Genomic DNA, 20,377 nt, shown 5'->3' on the forward strand with positions numbered 1-20,377 from the left:
TAAGGTCAAACCGTTTGCAAACATCCACCATCTGAGGTCAGTGAGGAAAAAGTTATAAATGGAGTTGGAGTTTGGAGACAGCCTTATATACTAATTGGTTGGACATCCCAGGGTTAAGGTGTGCCTGCTATCGGAATAGCATTCCAGAGCCTGTGGTAGTTAGCATCCGCACTCCCGATGTAGCGGAAAAACTGAAGAACTGGCTTAATATTGACTCCAGGACAGGAACTGCTGCTGGTTGTGAGGATTTTTGGACTGCCAAGGCAATTTTGAGGAGTTCAGCCCGAACTGTGAAGCTGCTACTGTCCTCTGGTTCTGAGGAGAATAGGTGACAAACACATACACTTCTGAAGACACACTACAGAGTGAGAACTTATTTCCATTACAAGAGGGGAGGGCAGTATGCAGATATATGTATACGAAGATATACTTTGTACTAAGTTTACAGCTCTTAAACTGGTGAGAATGCCATACAGTTATTTTTGAATAACATTTAACTGTGCAAATTTCTTTCCCTCCCCTGCCCCCTTCCCCAAAGTCCTGAAAAACCTGAGCCCTGACCTGTGCTGCAGCAGTGAAGCAGGCTCAGCTGCAGGCAAAAGGAGATTTAAAGTTATACATAATTTAGTTCCCCAAACCCATTACGCTCTTCTTTCTTTTCATCTCCCTTCTGCCGCAATAGACGGCTGCTGCCCCTCATATCCTCTCTCTGTGCGGCTCCTACCACTCACACATCTTTCTGTTACAAAACAGTCCGTTCGTGCCATTGCCAGGCCCGGCTCTATGGCTGCCAGAGGGCACCAGCTGCCGTTGCCCTCGTCATACGGCCCTGGGGCCCACCTAGGGGGAGACAGAGCCCAGCCTAAAGGCTGCAGCCAGACTTCTTCACACAGTGTCCACGGCCAGCTCTGCCTCCCCCTATTCTTAACCCACCCATTCTCTTGTCCTACCACTAATATTCTCTCCCCATGACCCTGGATCCCCCCGCTTCCGGAGGAGAACAATAGCAGCCAGAGCGTCTGGTAAAACGCTCTTCCCCTTATAAAGTAGTTTATATGTCAGCCAATCAGGAAAGCGGATTCTTTTCTCCCTTGTCCCCTATTGGAGCGGCGCAGTCCGCGTTCATTCAGGTCGCGCGAGCTGTCTAGCGCTGCCGCGAGCCTCTGACAGTGTCAGACTAGACAGCTCGCGCGGCCTGAGTGGGCGGGCAAGCGCGCGCCCGCCGAAGTTCTGCAGTTGGTTGCTAGCCCCGTAGAGGCTCGTGCACGTTCCCAACCGCCGCAGTAGCCGGGTCGCTGAGGGGCGGGGCGGCCGCAGCGCGCTCCCCGCCGCCAGCCCGGGAGGAAGGAGCGGCGGGGTGTGCAGGTGACTTTGTCCAGTGGCGGCGGCGATGCTGCTGCCGTCGCCCGTGAGAAGGGAGCAGGCGGCCGCGACTCCCGGCGGCATGAGCAACCACCGAGCCACCCAGCAGCACTAGGACTCCCCCTCCCCCCACCCCCGGCCCAGCCCCAGGGTCTGCCACTGCCGGCGGAGGGAGCGGGGCGGATTAACCCCACCCCCAGCTGTGTGAGGGGCAGGAACAACCGGGGCCGCGGCTCGCAGCGCTGAGGCAGCCGCCACCCCCCCCCTACCCCCACCGCACTGTCTCCGCGACCCCGTTTCACCTGCGCAGCGGGGAAGGGAGCACCGGACCCCCAGGCCCAGTGAGCCGCTCCCCTCCCGTGCGCGCTGCTGTGTTTGCCGCTCCTACAGCCCCATACCCAGCGCCCTATAGCGCCCACCCGGAGCCCCCGCCCTTCCGATAGCACCCTTGTATACTAGCCCCTCGCTCCAGCTCCCTCACACACCGAGCCCCCCGCCCCGCCGTTCATCTCCTGCTGTCAGAGACACCCCACATCCCTCCGCTCCAGCCCCGGCCTCTTCCCTGCCGCCGGCAACTCGCCTGAGGCCCTCTCCCTTGGCTGGCCGCGCCGCCGTGCGCTCCATGGGAGTCTGCCGCCTCCCGCTGGGACGTGCCGCCGCCGCCGCCGGCTACTGCTGGGAGTAGGAGGCGGCAGCAGCAGCCCCTGTCCAGGAGGAGGATGTCACTGCTCGGGAAAGTGCTGCGGGTCTCCAATCGCTCCATTCTCGCCTTTATCTTCTTCTTTTCCTTCTCCTCGTCGTGCCTCTACTTCATCTACGTGGCCCCTGGGATAGGTAAGCAGGGAATATCTTCGCGCGGGCGGGCGGGTGAGGTGGAGGGTTATAAATCTCTTTAATTTGCCAGAATCCCCAAGTGTGAAGAATATAATTGGGACAGAGACCCGAGGTAGGAGTGTCTGTCTGTGAGTCTGTTTTGGGGGAGGCTTTAAATAATAATGGGCTTTGCATAATACAACACTGGGGAGATCTTTCAGAGTAAGAGAGATGCCGCAGAAATGGTATTGGATGGAAGTAAATTTAGGTCTAAAACTAAAGGACATTCCCGTCAAGGGATGATGAGAGAGAGAGAGATTGAAGGATAGTTAGTGTGGTACAGTATACTTCTGTTGCACCGTTCATTCAAGGTTTTCAAATGCTTTGTAAACATATGTAAATGCTTTAAACGCCGCAGCTGCTGTAATGCTTCAATGTAGACACGCTCTGCAGCGATGGGAGGCATTCTCCCATCACTAGTTAATCCACCTTCCCAAGAGGAAGTAGCTAGGTTGATGGAAGAACTTTTACATCAACCTAGTACTGGCTGCACTGGCGGTTGGTTGGCTTAATTATGTAGCTCAGAGGTGTAAATTTTTCACATCCTTGAATGATGTAGCTGGGTTGACCTAATTTTTTAGTGTCAACCTGTATACAGTGGCCACAGCAAGGTAACTGCCTAACCATTGTGGATTTTTTTTTTTGACATCTCAGGAGGGAAAAGTTTTAAGATGGAATTTCAAGGAATGCAATGAAATGGCTTTGCAGATATGGATGGTAGAACCATCCCAAAATAACAGGAAAAAGCCCACAGGTGCTTGTTGGAAAAATGTTTGTTAGTCAATCACAATTGGCATCATTTGGCTGACATATCAGTATCATATGAAAGAATCCTTTCCTCCTTACCTCACAGAGTTGAAACAGCCAGCACTATAAAGTATCATCTAATAAGCTAAAAGCCCTCTGGTAGAACACTGAAGACAATAGGAATGCAGACTAGAAAAGCAGCACATTAATCAGCGGTTTTCTTATCAGTTTTACCCGGACTTCCATAGTTACTTAAGCTTAGCGTTTCTTGTACTGATACTGTTTTTCATTTAAATGGGACTTCAAAAAATGGTACAAACATGTTAAGAGACTGCTCAATGCCAGAAGAGAACAGCCCCTAGCAAAAAAATCAGCCTGGTTCTTGATTTATACCAGTTATCAAGTACAGGGGAGCATATTTACAATTTAAGAGGTGTATTTAATTTAAGTGGCTCAGGCAGGGGACAGGGAGCCAAAATTCTGTGGGTCTATTCCTGGGTCTGCCATCAGTGTGCTATGTGACTAAAGAATCTTCAGGTTTTGTGCCTCAGTTTCCTCATCTACAAAATTGGGATGATGTTTCTTTAGCTCATAAGAGTGTGAAAAATCCACACGCCTGAGAAACATAGTTAAGCCAACCTAATCCCCCGTGTAGACAGTATTAGCTGGATGGAAGAATTCTTCTGTCCACCTGCCTACCGTCTCTCAGGGAAGTGGTTTACCTACGATGACAAAAGAATCCCTTCTGTTGCTGTAGTAAGTGTATACACTGAAGCACTACAGCGGTGCACTTGGAGCATTGCAGCTTTGCTTGTGTAGTGTTTTAAGTATAGACATAGTCTTAGGCACGTAACTTTCCCCATGCATTGTATAGGAAGCCTAGGCATCTAACTTGGGAATGTGGATTCCATTAGGTGGAAAGGTGTCTAAATGTTAGGAGCTGCAGTGCTGAACCTGAGTTGTCTTTGTTGGTCTAGCCCTAGGTCACACATCCGATTAGCCTTAAGAAAACATTCAGTCACTACTGACATAGGCTGGATTTGAATGTGTGGAAAAACTTTATATGGTTCTGTCACTTTGTTTCCCCCTTCTCCCATCTGACCTATTATCATTAGTCCTCTGAGCCAGCCAGCATGCAAAAGCCACAACAATTTTCAGTTCAGTTTCCATCTAAAATATGGTTTTTTTGGTGTGACTCTTATCCCCAATTCCTGGCTTTAAGATCACATCCATTCTAACAATATTAAAGACACACGGTTGAATTTCCCACCAGCGAATTGTAAAAAGCAAGGCTATGTATAGTTGTCATTCAATACCCCATCAATGCTGCACTCAAACCAATTCCCCTTCTTCACCAGCTACCTTCCTCTAACCACACCAAGCACATCTCTACTTAAATTGTAGATAACCAATGAGAACTTTTGAAATTCAACTCCAGTCGTGTTTATTGGTTATTATCATGTTTGTGAATACACAGGTTTTTATTAGTGTGTGAAAGTGAGAAATGTCTGATTGCAAATGATGTCTGCAAAATTTTCCTGTAATGTTTAGGAAAACTTGTGTGAAAGGGTGATTTATGTTAGTAATTATTGTACAGTTGGTATATTAAATGTGGAAATGCAGATGGAAATTGTGTAATATCTGTATGTTAGAATAATAAATGCATTAATCACAATGGAGCTTTGCTGTGGTGAACTTCCTCTGGTTCACCAGAATGGAGCTCTTCTCCAGCAAACCACAAGAGATTCATCAGAGGGCAGTTCAACTCTGACTTACCACAGAAAGTTGTTGTAGTGGAGCTCCTTTCTGACATGTTTCCTTCTTTTTGAGACCAGAAAGATATGAGGGGGTTAACAGCAGGAGAGAAGGAGGATTGGATGAAGAGGAAAAGATTGGGTTGTTTATGGGTGATGTAATGAGAGGGAAGAATAATGAAGGAAAGTTGTGGAAGAAGAGGGCATTTTTGCCTTCCCATGTTACATAAGAACATAATAAAAACATAAGAATGGCCATACTGGGTCAGACCAAAGGTCCATCTAGCCCAGTATTCTGTCTTCCGACAGTGGTAAATGCCAGGTGCCCCAGAGGGAATGAACAGAACAGGTAATCATCAAGCGATCCATCGCGTTTCCGATTCCCAGCTTCTGGCAAGCAGAGGCCCACGGACACCATCCCTGTCCGTCCTGACTAATAATAATTGATGGACCTATCCTTCATGAATTTATCTAGATCTTTTTTTAACCCTATTATAATCTTGGCCTTCACAACATCCTCTGGCAAGGAGTTCCACAGGTTCCCTGGGAAGACCTAGAGTTCTCTAGAAGGACTTCAAGTTTGACAGACCTGTTCAGGTCATCAGAATGGAATTCCTCTCTAGCAAACCTTTTATGGCTCACTAGGAGAGGGGGAAGATGCCTCCACCACAAAATTCCTAGTAGTTTGAGTCATACAAAGCTGTAACTTCCCCCTTCTTCCTGCTCCTGTTATTAGTGGAGCTAAAAATTTCCAGTGGAACAGTTTTCCGTTGAAAAATGCAGTTCTGTCAAAAATCAAAGGGTTTGTGGAAATGTGTCAAAAATTTAATCAAAATCAACAAGAGAGAGTTGAAACAATTTGTTTCGACTTTATCGTTTTGATACATTTTGTTTTGTCTTATATTAAAATATTAATATTTATATGTAATATGTTTGCCTTCTTGAAATGAAGAGTTTAAATAGTCTTAAATTAAAATTTGGAACAAAAACAATCAATGTCAGAATTTCTCATGGAACAGAAATTTTTTTTCCTTCTGACCAGCTCTACTTAGTAATGATAAGATCTAGGACATGGGGGTGCTGGAGGGGGGTTAGGAGATGGGAAAGATTTTATCTGAAGATGCTTCAGGAGTACAGCTATCTGTTCTGGAGACCCTCCTGTGGTTTGCAAGAGGGGAGTCCTGAACTGGAAAAAAACTGGGAAAACTTCCATATGCGTAAATGCAGGAGTGTGTGGATAAAAGATGAGTTCTGATTTGTAGAGGGCTATGGATAATGTTAGACAGGCACAGAGATTGGTATCAGAGTTGTCCATTGGTCACAAGCTCCCTTCTAGAATCCACTTTTCTGTCCCTAGCGGGCAGACTCCACCGCCTTCCCTCAAATAGTTACAATTCCAAATACAATTTTTTTTCATTAGTTCTTATTGCATACATAAAGGTGGGAAAAATCTTTCTACAGTAGAACCTCAGAGTTAGGAACACTAGAGTTAGGAACTGACTGGTCAAACACACACCTCCGTTGGAACCATAAGTATGCAGTCAGGCAGCAGCAGAGGCAAAAGAAAACAAAGCAAATACAGTACAGTACTGTGTTAAACCTAAACTACTTAAAAAAAAAAAAAAAAAAGGAAAAGTTAAAGAAAAAGATTTGACAAGGTAATCAAACTGTTTCTGTGCTTGTTGCATTTACATTAAGATGGTTTAAAGCAGCATTTTTCTTCTGCATAGTAAAGCTTCAAAGCTGTATTAAGTCAATGTTCAGTTGTAAACTTTTGAAAGAACAACCATAACATTTTGTTCAGAGTTACGGACATTTCAGAGTTACGAACAGCCTCCATTTCTGAGGTGTTCTACTGTAGTTGAAATGTGGCTTATGAGAGTTGGAGCATGGAAGAAGGGCAGCAGGCTGCCCATTGGGGCTGAGGAGCTAGGAAATGGAGTGGATGCCAGGTGAGTGGCAATGCCAGGTGAGTAACAGAAACCAGGGAGAAGAGTTCTGTGTAGCTGGAAAGCTTATATTTCTCATTAGCAGAAGTTAGTCCAATAAAAGATATTACTTCACCCATTTTGTCTCTCTAGGAACCAAGAAGTCAGCTGGGAGTTAAACTTCTCACCTGTGCTCTGTTGGCATGGTCATGTCACTGTATATTTTCCCCATTAAGCATGTTTCTGCTCAACATTTAACCCCTTTTTCCAGTTGTTTAGCCCAGCAACTGAGTCCTCAGGCTTGTCTACATGATGTTTTAGTCTGCACCACAGGGGTGTAAATTTTAGTCTGCACTAGCATTTCAAGCACTGACTGGCCTGTGTGGATCCTGAAGTTCCCTCATGCATGTTAACATAGTCCCTTTTCAAACAGTACTATGTTAACATGTACTGGAAACTTTCAGTGTGTTCCAGCAGGGTCCACACAGGCTAGTTAGTGTGCAGTATGCTAGTGTTAAAGCACTGCATAAAAAAGCCCCTAGTCTGAGGGACTTCTCTGATACATCAAACTGGAACTTTTGATGAAGCAAACAGGAATTTTTTTAGACGCAGCAGCTGCCTTTGCAAGCTGAATATCTGACAATTTGGACTTCATCTTCCCATCTCTTCTCTACCTCTCTTCTGGTCTCCTCCAGGACTCCCTTTTTAAATAGGTAATGGGAAGAAGGAAGCAATGAGAGAGGTAGAGTTGAAGTCTGAGCCCTGGTCTACCTTGGGGTGGGGGCGGGATCGATCTAAGTTATTCAACTTCAGCTATGTGAATAACGTAGCTGAAGTCGACATACTTAGATTGACTTACTATGGTGTCTTCACCGCAGTGAGTCGACTGCTGCTGCTCCCCTGTCGACTCTGCCTGCGCCTCTCACGGCGCTGGAGTACAGGAGTTGATGGGAGAGCGTTTGGGGGTCGATTTATCGCATCTAGATTAGACGAGATACATTGATCGCCACTGGATCGATTGCTGCCCACCGATCCGACGGGTAGTGAAGACATACCCTGAGTTGCCAGTTTGGGAACTTGCAGATCCATTTCAGGGGTTTGGAGGTAGCTGACTTATCTGAGCAGCTCAATTGGCTTTTCTTGGTGTAGTTCATTTGGGTTATCCAGAATAAAGGGAATAACTGTTTAATTTTAAAATCAAAGAGGCCTATTTTAAAGATTTTATCTGTGGAATTTGGGGCAAGAGGAGGTGTGATTGATTAGCTGTAGGAAACCAAAGAAAAGTGAGAAACAGGACAAAATTTATAAAAAGAAAGCATTTAAAAACATTTACTAACTGCAGAAGAAATATTTTTCTAAAAAGTAAGACACAGTCAATTACTCCTGAAGAGTAATCGTGACAAATTTGGAGACTACATTCAATTGAAGTGTGAAACAAGGATTTTTTATTTTTACTTTGTTCCGATTTAAAGTGCAAGTTTAAGTATGAAATCACTCCTCATGTCTCCATAATTATTGTGGCGTTGAATTTTTTTTTTTACTTGTTTTAAATCTCTGATTATATTTTAGTATATTGCGTGCTTTAGGTAACTCTTCCTTCTGTATGTATTGCATTTAGTAAAAAAATTATGTGGAAAATGGAAAATGAATAATTGTCATTTCCAATTAGTTTTGTATCATACAAGTATCTGTTGAGCCATTTCTCTTATTGGTCTTGGTCTTCTAAAATATTGTTAAGGACACTGTCTGTATTTTGCAAATGGTAGATATCAATAGCTTGTACTTAGTTTCTTTTTTGCCCTTATTGTGAATTTAGTTTTTTAAAAATACTTTAAACCAGGATAATGATTAATTACCATTTGTAGAATTCAAATGTTGATTTATTACAACTGTATTGTATTCATAGTCCATGTATCATAATGGATTATTTTTGAATGAGGTATTTCCATTTAAACATTCAGTGAAGAAGAATAACTAATTGGCTGTTACAAGGGAACCTGTAATATTAAAAATCATGTTTAAAAAAATCTTCACCTGTTTTTGAAAAAAATCTTGGTTTATTAAAACTGAATAATCCAATTTACTTTTCACAATCTGTGCTTATTTACATGCTTCACAAAACAGTCATTCTATATTTGACTCTTAGGGTATGTCTACACTACGAAATTAGGTCGAATTTATAGAAGTCGGTTTTTTAGAAATCGGTTTTATATATTCGAGTGTGTGTGTCCCCACAGAAAATGCTCTAAGTGCATTAAGTGCATTAACTCGGCGGCATGCTTCCACAGTACCGAGGCTAGAGTCGACTTCCGGAGCGTTGCACCGTGGGTAGCTATCCCACAGTTCCCGCAGTCTCTGCTGCCCATTGGAATTCTGGGTTGAGATCCCAATGGCTGATGGGGCTAAAACATTGTCGTGGGTGGTTCTGGGTACATATCGTCAGGCCCCCGTTCCCTCCCTCCCTCCGTGAAAGCAAGGGCAGACAATCGTTTCGCGCCTTTTTTCCTGAGTTACCTGTGCAGACGCAATACCACAGCAAGCATGGAGCCCGCTCAGCTCACTGTCACCGTATGTCTCCTGGGTGCTGGCAGACGCGGTACTGCATTGCTACACAGCAGCAGCAACCCATTGCCTTGTGGCAGCAGATGGTGCAATAGGACTGGTAGCCATCATTGTCGTGTCCGAGGTGCTCCTGGTTGCCTGTGTGAGGTTGATCAGGAGTGCCTGGACAGACATGGGCGCAGGGACTAAATTTGGAGTGACTTGATCAAGTCATTCTCTTTAGTCCTGCAATCAGTCCTATTGCACCATCTTGTGGTGAGCAGGCAGGTGATACGGATCGCTAGCAGTCCTATTACATCATCTTCTGCCGGGCAGGCAAGAGATGAGGATGGCTATCAGTCCTATTGTACCATCTTCTGCCGAGCAGCCATGAGATGTGGATGGCATGCAGTCCTTCTGCACCATCTGCTGCCAGCCAAAGATGTAAAAGATAGATGGAGTGTATCAAAACAAGAAATAGACCAGATTTGTTTTGTACTCATTTGCAAACCCCCGCCCCCCGTCTAGGGGACTCATTCCTCTAGGTCACACTGCAGTCACTCACAGAGAAGGTGCAGCGAGGTAAATCTAGCCATGTATCAATCAGAGGCCAGACTAACCTCCTTGTTCCAATAAGAACAATAACTTAGGTGCACCATTTCTTATTGGAACCCTCCGTGAAGTCCTGCCTGAAATACTCCTTGATGTAAAGCCACCCCCTTTGTTGATTTTAGCTCCCTGTAAGCCACCCCTGTAAGCCATGTCGTCAGTCGCCCCTCCCTTCATCAGAGCAACGGCAAACAATCGTGCATCTGAGTTGAGAGTGCTGTCCAGAGCAGTCACAATGGAGCACTCTGGGATAGCTCCCGGAGGCCAATACCGTCGAATTGTGTCCACAGTACCCCAAATTCGACCCGGCAAGGCCGATTTAAGTGCTAATCCATTTGTCAGGGGTGGAGTAAGGAAATCGATTTTAAGAGCCCTTTAAGTCAAAATAAAGGGCTTCATCGTGTGGACAGATGCAGGTTTACATCGATTTAACGCTGCTAAATTCGACCTAAAGTCCTAGTGTAGACCAGGGCTTAGTCCTCATCCTCAAAGAAAACATGCACAACACCTTTAAAAGACGAGCCTGGGAGCTTAAGTTCATGACTTTGCTAAACACTAAAAATCATGGACTGAATAGAGACACTGGATTTATGGCTTATTACAACAATCTATAACCTACTAAATTTCCCCCCCCTTACCTTTTTTTCTCCTTTTCCACCTATGACTGGAGAGTGTTAATAGGCCACTTCACCTTGAATGGACTCTTGAAACGTGTGTTAACTACTTATACTAAACAATCTGTTCCACCTTGTATTTAGCTGTGACACTGAGTACATTTCCCAGATCTGAAGAAGAGCTCTGTGTAAGCTCAAAAGCTTGTCTCTCTGACCAGCAGAAGTTGGCCCAATAAAAGATATTATCTCACCCACCTTGTTTGTCTAATATTTCAAGTGCCTTTTAGGTGGACAATAAATGTCAAGCAAGTAGAATCTAGTTGAACTGACAAAAAAAACCCAGCAACAACATATTCTTATATGCTTTGGCTGTGTTCTTTATAGATGAAATGGGAGGTGGAAACCAGAGGGGAAAGAAAATTTCTAAATTTCCCCACAATAATGATGCTGTTAATCAATTGTCATGAAAATACATTCACAGGGATACCACCTACAGTAAGGAAATTACTCAAAATTCTTCATAGAAAAAGTAAGGTAGGTAACAATCATCCAAAATTATTTTCATTTTTGAAATAGTTTGTAAATCTTGATGTCATCTGTGCTAATTAATGGTGATCTGCTTGCTAGAATTGAACATAAGAATGGCCATATTGGGTCAGACTAATTGTCCATCTAGCTTTGACCACTGTCAGAAGACAGTATACTATGCCAGGTGCTTCAGAGAGAATGAATAGAACAGACAATCATCAAGTGATTCATCCCCTCCCAGCTTCTGGCAATCAGAGGCTAGGGACACTCAGAGCCATTGATAGACCTATCCTCCCTGAACTTATCCAGTTCTTTTTTGAATTATGCCATAGTTTTGACCTTCACAGCATCCCTTGCTAATGAGTCCCACAGATTCATTATGCATTATGTGAAAAAGTACTTCCTTTTGCTTGTTTTAAACATGCTGCCTATTAATTTCACTGGGCGAGCCCTGGTTCTTGTGTTGTTTGCTCCTTCACATAACACTTTCCTATTGTCTTCCACAACAGTCACAATTTTATAGACCTGCATCATATCCCCCTTTAGTCATCTCTTTTCCAAGCTGAAAAGTGACAATCTTTGTAATCTTTCTTCATATGGAAGTTGTTCCATACCCTTAATATTTTTTGTTCCCTTCTCTGTACCTTTTCCAATTCTAATATATATCTTTTGATATGGGTGACCAGAACTACACACAGTATTCAAGGTGTGGCCATACTATGGATTTATATGGTAGCATTATGATACTTTCTGTCTTATTTTGTTAATGTCTTATTATCTATCCCTTTCCTAATGGTTCCTAACATTATTAGCTTTTTTTACTGCTGTTGCACATTGAATAGATGTTTTCAGAGAACTACGAACAGTGAAAACATAATTTCTTTCTTGAGTGGTGGTAACTAATTTAGACCCCGTCATTTTGTATGTATAGTTGGAATTATGTTTTCCAGTGTGCATTACTTTGCATTTATCAACATTGAATGTCATCTGCCATTTCGTTGGCCAGTCACCCAGTTTTGTGAGATCCCTTTGTAATTCTTAGGTCCAAAGCAGACTATGATCTTGAGTAATTTTGTGTCCTCTGCAAATTTTACCACCTCACTGTTTACCCCTTTTTCCAGATCATTTTTGAATATGTTGAACAGCACTGCTCTCAATACAGATCCCTAGGGGACATTGCCGTTTACCTCTCTTTATTCTGAAAACTGTCCATTCCTGCACTTGTTTCCTATCTTTTAACCAGTTCCTGATTTATGAGAGGACCTTCCCTCTTATCCCATGACTGCTTACTCTGCATAAAGAGCCTTTGGTGAGGGACCTTATCAAAAGTCCAAGTATACTATATCTACTGGATCACTCTTGTCCACATTTGTTGACCCCCTCCCCGCCCAAAGAATTCTAATAGAGGGTTGAGGAATGGTTTCCCTTTACAAAAGCCATGTTGGCTCTTCCCCAATAAATTGTTTATCTGTGTACTTGGTAATTCTGTTCTTTACTATAGTTTCAACCAATTTGCCTGGTACTGGTTAGGCGTACTGGTCTAGGATCACCTCTGGAGCCTTTTTAAAAAATTTGTGTCACGTTGGCTACTCTCCAGTCATCTGGTACAGAAGCTGATTTAAATGATAGGTTTCATACCACAGTTGATAGTTCTACAATTTCATGTTTGAGTTCCTTCAGAACTCTTGGGTGGATACCATCTTGTCCTGATGACTTATTACTGTTTAATTTATCAATTCGTTCCAGAACCTTTCCTGTTGACACTTCAGTCTTGTGCAGTTCCTCAGATTTGCACCTAAAAAGAATGTCTCAGGGGTGGAAGTCTCCCTCATGTCTTCTGCAGTGAAGACTAATGCAAATAATTCATTTAGCTTCTCCTCAATTGCATTATCTTCCTGGAGTGCTACATTAGAACCTCAATCTTCCAGTGCCCCCACTGAGTGTTTGTCAGGCTTCCTGCTTCTGATTTTTACTTTGCTGTTGTACCAAAATTGTTTTCAAAACTGTATTTGCAGATTTCTTAACTTCTGATAATCTTGTCATTTCTACTTACTAGTTCTCTAGGAGCCTCCACTGGGTTTAGAACCTGCAAAATAGCATGTGGAAGTGCCTATAAAGCTTACAAAGAATGCATCCAAATGCAGAAGTCCAAGTGTCCATGGCGCACAGCTTGAAAACTTACAGCATCCAGCTTTTCTAAAAATATTCAAAAGCACTACTTCAAATTCAGGAGCTATAAAGAAATCAAATATTTTTATCTGCTTTTCCAAAAAGTCACTGAAGACTTCCACAAGTGAAATTTCTTACTTTCCTACCACTCCAGAATTGGCAAAAATATTCTTTCTTAATTGAGGACCAGTATCAAATCTCAGGTGGATTGATGTAGATTCAGCAGATTTTTAAGTTAGCCATTGATGGAGATGGAAAAAGTGTGTCTTTTGAACTTTTAAAAAAGTGTTTGAGTTCTGAAATCAAATCTTGCTTGCTACAGTGACGATAATAGTAGCTCTGAAATGTCTGCACCACGTCAGTGGAGTGCTATGATAATCTTATTTCAGCAGTGTGAATTGTTTCCAGTATGTTTCTTTAAAATTCCAAGAGTCATCATGGTTGCAACGATCTACTTATAAAGACACTTTGAAGTTACTGGGCCACACTTGACCAGTTACATAGGCAAACAGCAGTATTGCCAAACCCAAGCATGCAAAAATAAGGAAGGCCCTAAACACTCATGATATTTATTTAAAAATAAATTTTGGGTTCTTTTAATTTGTCTTCTGATTTCTGGGCCTGTAGAGAGCAATTGGTTATATTTTCAAGCTTTTCTCAATTACCTTGAAGACTAAAAACTCTGCTTTAGATGAAAGCTGTGATTTCTGGACAGTCTCTTGCTTCCAAAAGCTAGTGTTTAGGCAAAATTTGATGTTTTTCTTAACTTATGATAAAATTGTAAGAGTTGGCAACACTGACAAAGCATCATCAATTTTCCACTTACGGAGGGAAAAAGTGACATTTTTACATTGGCAAAACCAATTTGGGAATATAATTCACTCCAAATTTGGCACTACGCTTTTCTTTGGAAACAGTCTTCTCTCTGCCTTCCTCATTCCTCCGAGAATACCCTGAAAACATGTCTCTTAATCTTTGCTAGGCAACTGGTTTACCAAAAGACCAGCACTAAGAATTTTTCTAGTTAAAAACTGGTTAAACTATTGTGCTCTTCTTAATAGATGTTTTGTGCTAATGCTACTATTCCCAATAGACAGAAATCATTACCATTTATTCTCATTAAGATAAATCAAGTTCAAGGAGACATCCTAATAAGGGAGCCGTATTGATATAGCATTTCTCTGCTAAGTACATAATACTTCAATAGTATTTTATTTATATTATCCACAAGAAACAACATTAAAAGAACATTAAGGTTGTAAGTCAAGCACTCAAAAGTTAGGAAATGCCAAAATGAAGGTTACCTTTGCCATCCTAATTTGTTCTCTTCTGCAAATGGGTTATTCTATGGATTTTATGTTTTCCACAGGATCACTGCCTCATTCAGTGCTCAAAAGGGACAGCACTCACTGAGCGGATATGCAATATCTCTGTTTTATCCTCATTATTCATCATGTGGCTTCATGCCTTATTTACTGCTTTGATTATAGAATTTCCTTTATGAGCTTTTCTATGGTTCTCATCACTGTAGTTCTGAGTGCTTCACAAAGCCTAATAAATTTATTTTTAAAATACCCTGTGACAGGGTGGATTTGATTTTAATCAAATTGATTTAAATCATGATTTAAATCGTTAGTCAGGAAGACTCGATTTAATCATGGATTTCTGCATAAAAGTGCATTCTTGTTGGTTGTTATAACCTTTAATACATATTCTTCACAACTCAGAGATAGATTAGGTTTCATTTTTAGAAGGTACACACTCTACATTTTAAAGTGATTTATTTTGAAAACTTTTCAGATTAGTTTTACAGGTATATCAGAAAATGAATGATTGGTTATTTCATATACCAAAGTTAATTGAAGCAGATATTTATGAAGTCATTGGGAGGTGAACTCTTTCCAATTCAACAGGTTAATCATTAATATTTGGAGGATTTTCTTGCCAGGCTGTATTAGGAGGAGAACATCACCAGACAGACATTTGCATTGTTTTATTTAACTAAAACAACAACGTTGTGTATTCTGGATTTTTTTCTTCAACAGCAAACATATAATATTTTAACAAAACAAGCATATGAATTTTTGAATTTAGTTAAATGTTCAAGTTTTTTTAAAATCAGGTTTGTTTCCGTTAACATTGTTTGTTTTTAACTAAAATAGTTATATGATATATTTAAAAAAAAAACACCCCAAGAAGTGGGTTTTAGGCCATGAAATCTTATGCCCAGATAAATTTGTTAGTCTCTAAGGTGCCACAAGTACTCCTCATTCTTTTAACAAAAATTAAATAGACTATGTCAGCCAGGTCGACATGAGAAACTTAAAATATTGGCTTCTGCAGCTAACTCAGTTGTCTTCACCTTCCTTTTCCTTTTTGTTCGTAATCTGGAAAAGGAAAAACAACCTTTCCTGCTTTTTCAGGTCCCAAACCATTTCTCGATTTGGAATGAATTAGTCCAAAAGAAGAAAATATTCTTTCTACACCAGCAGAAGAAGCTACTGCTGTTAAAAGTGAGATTATCACTTCAACAGACTCTGAATCCAAGTGCTTAAGTGACTTTCACTGGTGTGACTTTCTTTAAAACATCAGCAAACACCCTTAGCTCTGAAGTTTATTAGAGTTGACTTTATGGAGGGATGATTGCTGGATGTCCATGTCATAGCCAACTCCTCTCCTTTCAGCAATAAAACAGCTATTTCCCTGCATTTTGTTCAAGGCTACAGAAATAGGCTTCAGGGTACTCAGCATATGTTCAACATTTCTCTTAAACCTAATGTTGAGAACTTTGGCTGTGACAGTGCCATCTATTTTTTCACCATTTGGTTCACAAACTCTCATCAGATTAGGCCAGTTCTTGATATAGTGCTCAAAACATTCCACTACTGAGTTCCATCGCACGTCTTGTGGGAGAGTTAGCTTGGTTCCTCCCACTTTTTTCAGAGCAGCTGCTGCAAAGTGGTTGTTACGGAAGTATTTTGCGATTTTAACATTAGCCTTTATTTCTGGAACACTGAAGTCATTGACTAGGAGGTGCATCAAATGAGCACTGCAACCGTATGTTATTAGCTTGGGACTCTCTTCACTCTCTTCTAAATCATTTCTTCTCATCTTAGATACATTTGGAGCATTGTCTGTGACCAAACTGCATACTAGACAATTGAATTTTTTTCACAGTTTGTTACAGCTTTTACTGCAACTTCTTTTAAGTATTCTGCTGTGTGTGCATTTCCTGGTGTATCATTTTTTTCTGTAAGGAAGGCATTCCCTTCCTCTATTGTCACACAAACACACACAACAGGATCATTATGGACATTGCTCCACCCATCAATGCTCAGGTTAACAATTTCACCCTCTAGACCTTTTGCACACTGCTCAATTTCTCTTTCATACACTTTATCCAGCAATTTGGCTTGTGACATCTGCTCTCTTGGGTGGACTGTATCCTGGTCTTAATGACTGAAACATGTTAATGAAGTGTGGGTTCTCAATTATACAGAAAGGAGAGTCTTTTTCATCAATCACATCTTTTTGTAATCTGCTGGTTCTGAACACAAATTTATCTATGGTTGTTTCTGGATGATGGAGATTTTTTTTCCTTTTTTCTACAGGTGATATACCATGGCTATGTGACATACATGATGTGACTGAAACACTATCATTGGCAGATAACTCTGAAACTATAGAAAATGATGGTGATCTTGAAGGTGGATAGTCTTCAGAATCCTGTATGTTGAGGATGGATTCTCCTAAACAAAATAAGTCAATGCAGTTATTTAATTATTACCACCGTACTACTTATTTAGTATTACTCACTGAGGGAGAAAGGAGAGCTGGCTGTATTTAAAGAATCCTTGTTGAGGTTAGAGGGACAAACCATCCTGATGTGTAGAAAGAATAGTAAATATGGCAGGCGACCAGCTTGACTTAACAGTGAAATCCTTGCTGATCTTAAACACAAAAAGGAAGCTTACAAGAAGTGGAGGACTGGACAAATGACCAGGGAGGAGTATAAAAATATTACTCAGGCGTGCAGGAGTGAAATCAGGAAGGCCAAATCACACTTGGAGTTGCAGCTAGCAGATGTTAAGAGTAACAAGAAGGGTTCCTTCAGGTATGTTAGCAACAAGAAGAAAGTCAAAGAAAGTGTGGGCCCCTTACTGAATGAGGGAGGCAGCCTAGTGACAGAGGATGTGAAAAAAGCTAATGTACTTCAATGCTTTTTTTTGCCTCTGTCTTCACAAACAAGGTCAGCTCCCAGACTGCTACACTGGGCAGCAAGGCATGGGGAGAAGGTGACCAGCCCTCTGTAGAGAAAGAAGTGGTTCAGGACTATTTAGAAAAGCTGAACGAGCACAAGTCCGTGGGACCGGATGCACAGCATCCAAGGGTGCTAAAGCAGTTGGCGGATGTGATTGCAGAGCCATTGGCCGTTATCTTTGAAAACTCATGGTGATTGGGGGAGGTCCCGTATGGCTGGAAAAAAGGCTAATGTAGTGCCCATCTTTAAAAAAGGGAAGAAGGAGAATCCGGGGAACTACAGGCCAGTCAGCCTCACCTCAGTCCCTGGGAAAATCATGGAGCAAGTCCTCAAGGAATCAATTCTGAAGCACTTAGAGGAGAGGAAACTGATCGGGAACAGTCAGCATGGATTCACCAAGGGCAAGTCATGCCTGACTAACTTAATTGCCTTCTATGACGACATAACTGGCTCTGTGGATGAGGGGAAAGCAGTGGACGTGTTATTCCTTGACTTTAGCAAAGCTTTTGATATGGTCTCCCACAGTATTCTTGCCAGCAAGTTAAAGAAGTATGCACTGGATGAATGGACTATAAGGTGGATAGAAAGCTGGCTAGATCGTTGGGCTCAATGGGTAGTGATCAATGGGTCCATGTCTAGTTGGCAGCCGGTATCAAGCTGAGTGCCCCAAGGGTCAGTCCTGGGGGCGGTTTTATTCAATATCTTCATTAATGATCTCGAGGATGGCGTGGACTGCACCCTCAGCAAGTTTGCAGATGATAGTAAACTGGGAGGAGTGGAAGATACACTGGAGGGTAGGGATAGGATACAGAGGGACCTAGACAAATTAGAGGATTGAGCCAAAAGAAATCTGATGAGGTTCAACAGGGACAAGTGCAGAGTCCTGTACTTAGGACAGAAGAATCCCATGCACTGCTACAGACTAGGGACCGACTGGCTAGGCAGCAGTTCTGCAGAAAAGGACCTAGGGGTTACAGTGGACGAGAAGCTAGATATGAGTCAACAGTGTGCCCTTGTTGCCAAGAAGGCTAATGGCATTTTGGGCTGTATAAATAGGGGCATTGCCAGCAAATCGAGGGACGTGATCGTTCCCCTCTATTCGACATTGGTGAGGCCTCATCTGGAGTACTGTGTCCAGTTTTGGGCCCCACACTACAAGAAGGATGTGGAAAAACTGGAAAGAGTCCAGCGGAGGGCAACAAAAATGATTAGGGGGTTGGAGCACATGACTTATGAGGAGAGGCTGAGGGAACTGGGATTGTTTCGTCTGCGGAAGAGAAGAATGAGGCGGGGATTTGATATCTGCTTTCAACTACCTGGAAGGGAGTTCCAAAGAGGATGGCTCTAGACTGTTCTCAGTGGTAGCAGATGACAGAAAAAGGAGTAATGGTCTCAAGTTGCAGTGGGGGAGGTTTAGGTTGGATGTTAGGAAAACTTCTTCACTAGGAGGGTGGTGAAGTACTGGAATGGGTTACTTTAGGGAGGTGGTGGAATCTCCTTTCTTAGAGATTTTCAAGGTCAGGCTTGACAAAGCCCTGGCTGGGATGATTTAGTTGGGGATTGGTCCTGCTTTGAGCAGGGGTTGGACTCGATGACCTTCTGAGGTCCCTTCCAACCCTGATATTCTATGATTCTATGACTCATTGCATTCACTGACACTCAGTACTGCTTTAACGATGAAATTGTAAAAGGAAGATCTGCCTATTTCAGCTATTTATTTTTTTATCACAACTGCATCTAAAATGATAGTACCATAGAGTAACAACTATATTTTTTGCTCAAACATGAGAATTCAAGAATAGTCGAGAGGGAAGACAGGCAGTCCTTAAGAACGAAATAAGAAATAAAAAAGTTTACCATCCTGAAGATCCTGCATGTTCAGACATGTTCCTTTCATCATCTTCAACGCAGCTTCCTCCTGAGAAGGAACATTTCTCATGATGTTGTTTCATTCGGGCAAGCAGGCCTTGCATTTCTTTGTTGCACTGTTTGCATTTTGCACGCATGCCTGTCTTACCCACTGGTAGAGGAACTTCATTAAAATATTCCCACACTGGGTCTCTTTTATGGCCTGCTGCCATTATAGGTTTTCCCTTCTAGTGAGAGAATGGTATGGTAGAACACAAATCAGTGAAGGCTACACTCAGAAAGACCTCAAGACTTCTGGAATATGCTGCTCAAGCACTTTCACTTTTGTTTCTACTGCCTGTCCCTCCCTTCTTGCATTTATCTCCAGACTTCTCCTTGTCCAGATCTATTCCACCCCCAACAATCTGCTATTCATTTAACTTTTTGACACTTTTCAGTTTTAGAGAGAGGAAAAGGATTGACTCTGTGTGTACAAATTTGCAGAGGGACAATAGGGTTGAGATCTGTTATTTCTCACCTCTATACATTCTTCATTTATTTATTTTATTTACATTTTTTGCTGTTAACAAGCATGTTATCTCTGGAGAGACAAATCCACAGTTTGAGAACTGCAAAACTAAGCATCTTTGATGGTATCTTCTAGACTGAGTACTGAGTCCAATTGAGTAGATAGAAAGATTAACCTAACTAATCTATACAGAAGCCCCTGGATCTCCATAAGATTGGGTCCTTAATCCATGAATTATTGGAACTTTTCTTAATTAATATATTGTCTCATACTACATAATTAGCATTTTAATCCCTATTTCATGATGAGATATCTTTTGAGCTGTAATGTATCTTAGTTTTTTCCTCAAAAAGCCTTTTTTCAAAAAAATTCCATTTTTATTTTATTTATTTATTTATTTTTATTTAAAAAAAAAAACTTTATCCACCCTGCCCTGTGAGGTGAGATTGAATTTTCCCATTGTATAGCTGAGGCACTGAGGCCCAGAGGCAGTTGCTTTTAACTGTCTCCTGATCAGCCCACCTCAGCAAACTACACAGCCCAGTGAACTACAGAAGCTGGAGATGAAAAAGACCCATTAGTTAACTTTTCCATCCTCTCTGCTAATGTAGAAT

General features: G+C 42.0%; 1 protein-coding gene across 2 annotated transcripts in view; it reads left to right on the plus strand.

Moving 5' to 3' along the window:
* Positions 1 to 1,949: 1,949 nt before the first annotated feature.
* Positions 1,950 to 20,377, plus strand: part of B4GALT6 (beta-1,4-galactosyltransferase 6) — a 44,919-nt gene continuing 26,491 nt past the window's right edge. The window contains exon 1 of one of the 2 annotated variants that reach the window (XM_074944451.1): positions 1,950 to 2,196. In XM_074944451.1, the coding sequence (XP_074800552.1) occupies positions 2,082 to 2,196 (115 nt within the window). In that variant the 5' untranslated portion in view covers positions 1,950 to 2,081. Of the gene's footprint in view, positions 2,197 to 10,861; positions 10,963 to 20,377 lie in introns of those variants that run through there. The other variant, XM_074944452.1, reaches the window with a different exon arrangement.

The sequence above is a fragment of the Natator depressus genome, chromosome 2 (genome assembly GCF_965152275.1).
Source record: "Natator depressus isolate rNatDep1 chromosome 2, rNatDep2.hap1, whole genome shotgun sequence".
NCBI lineage: Eukaryota > Metazoa > Chordata > Testudines > Cheloniidae > Natator > Natator depressus.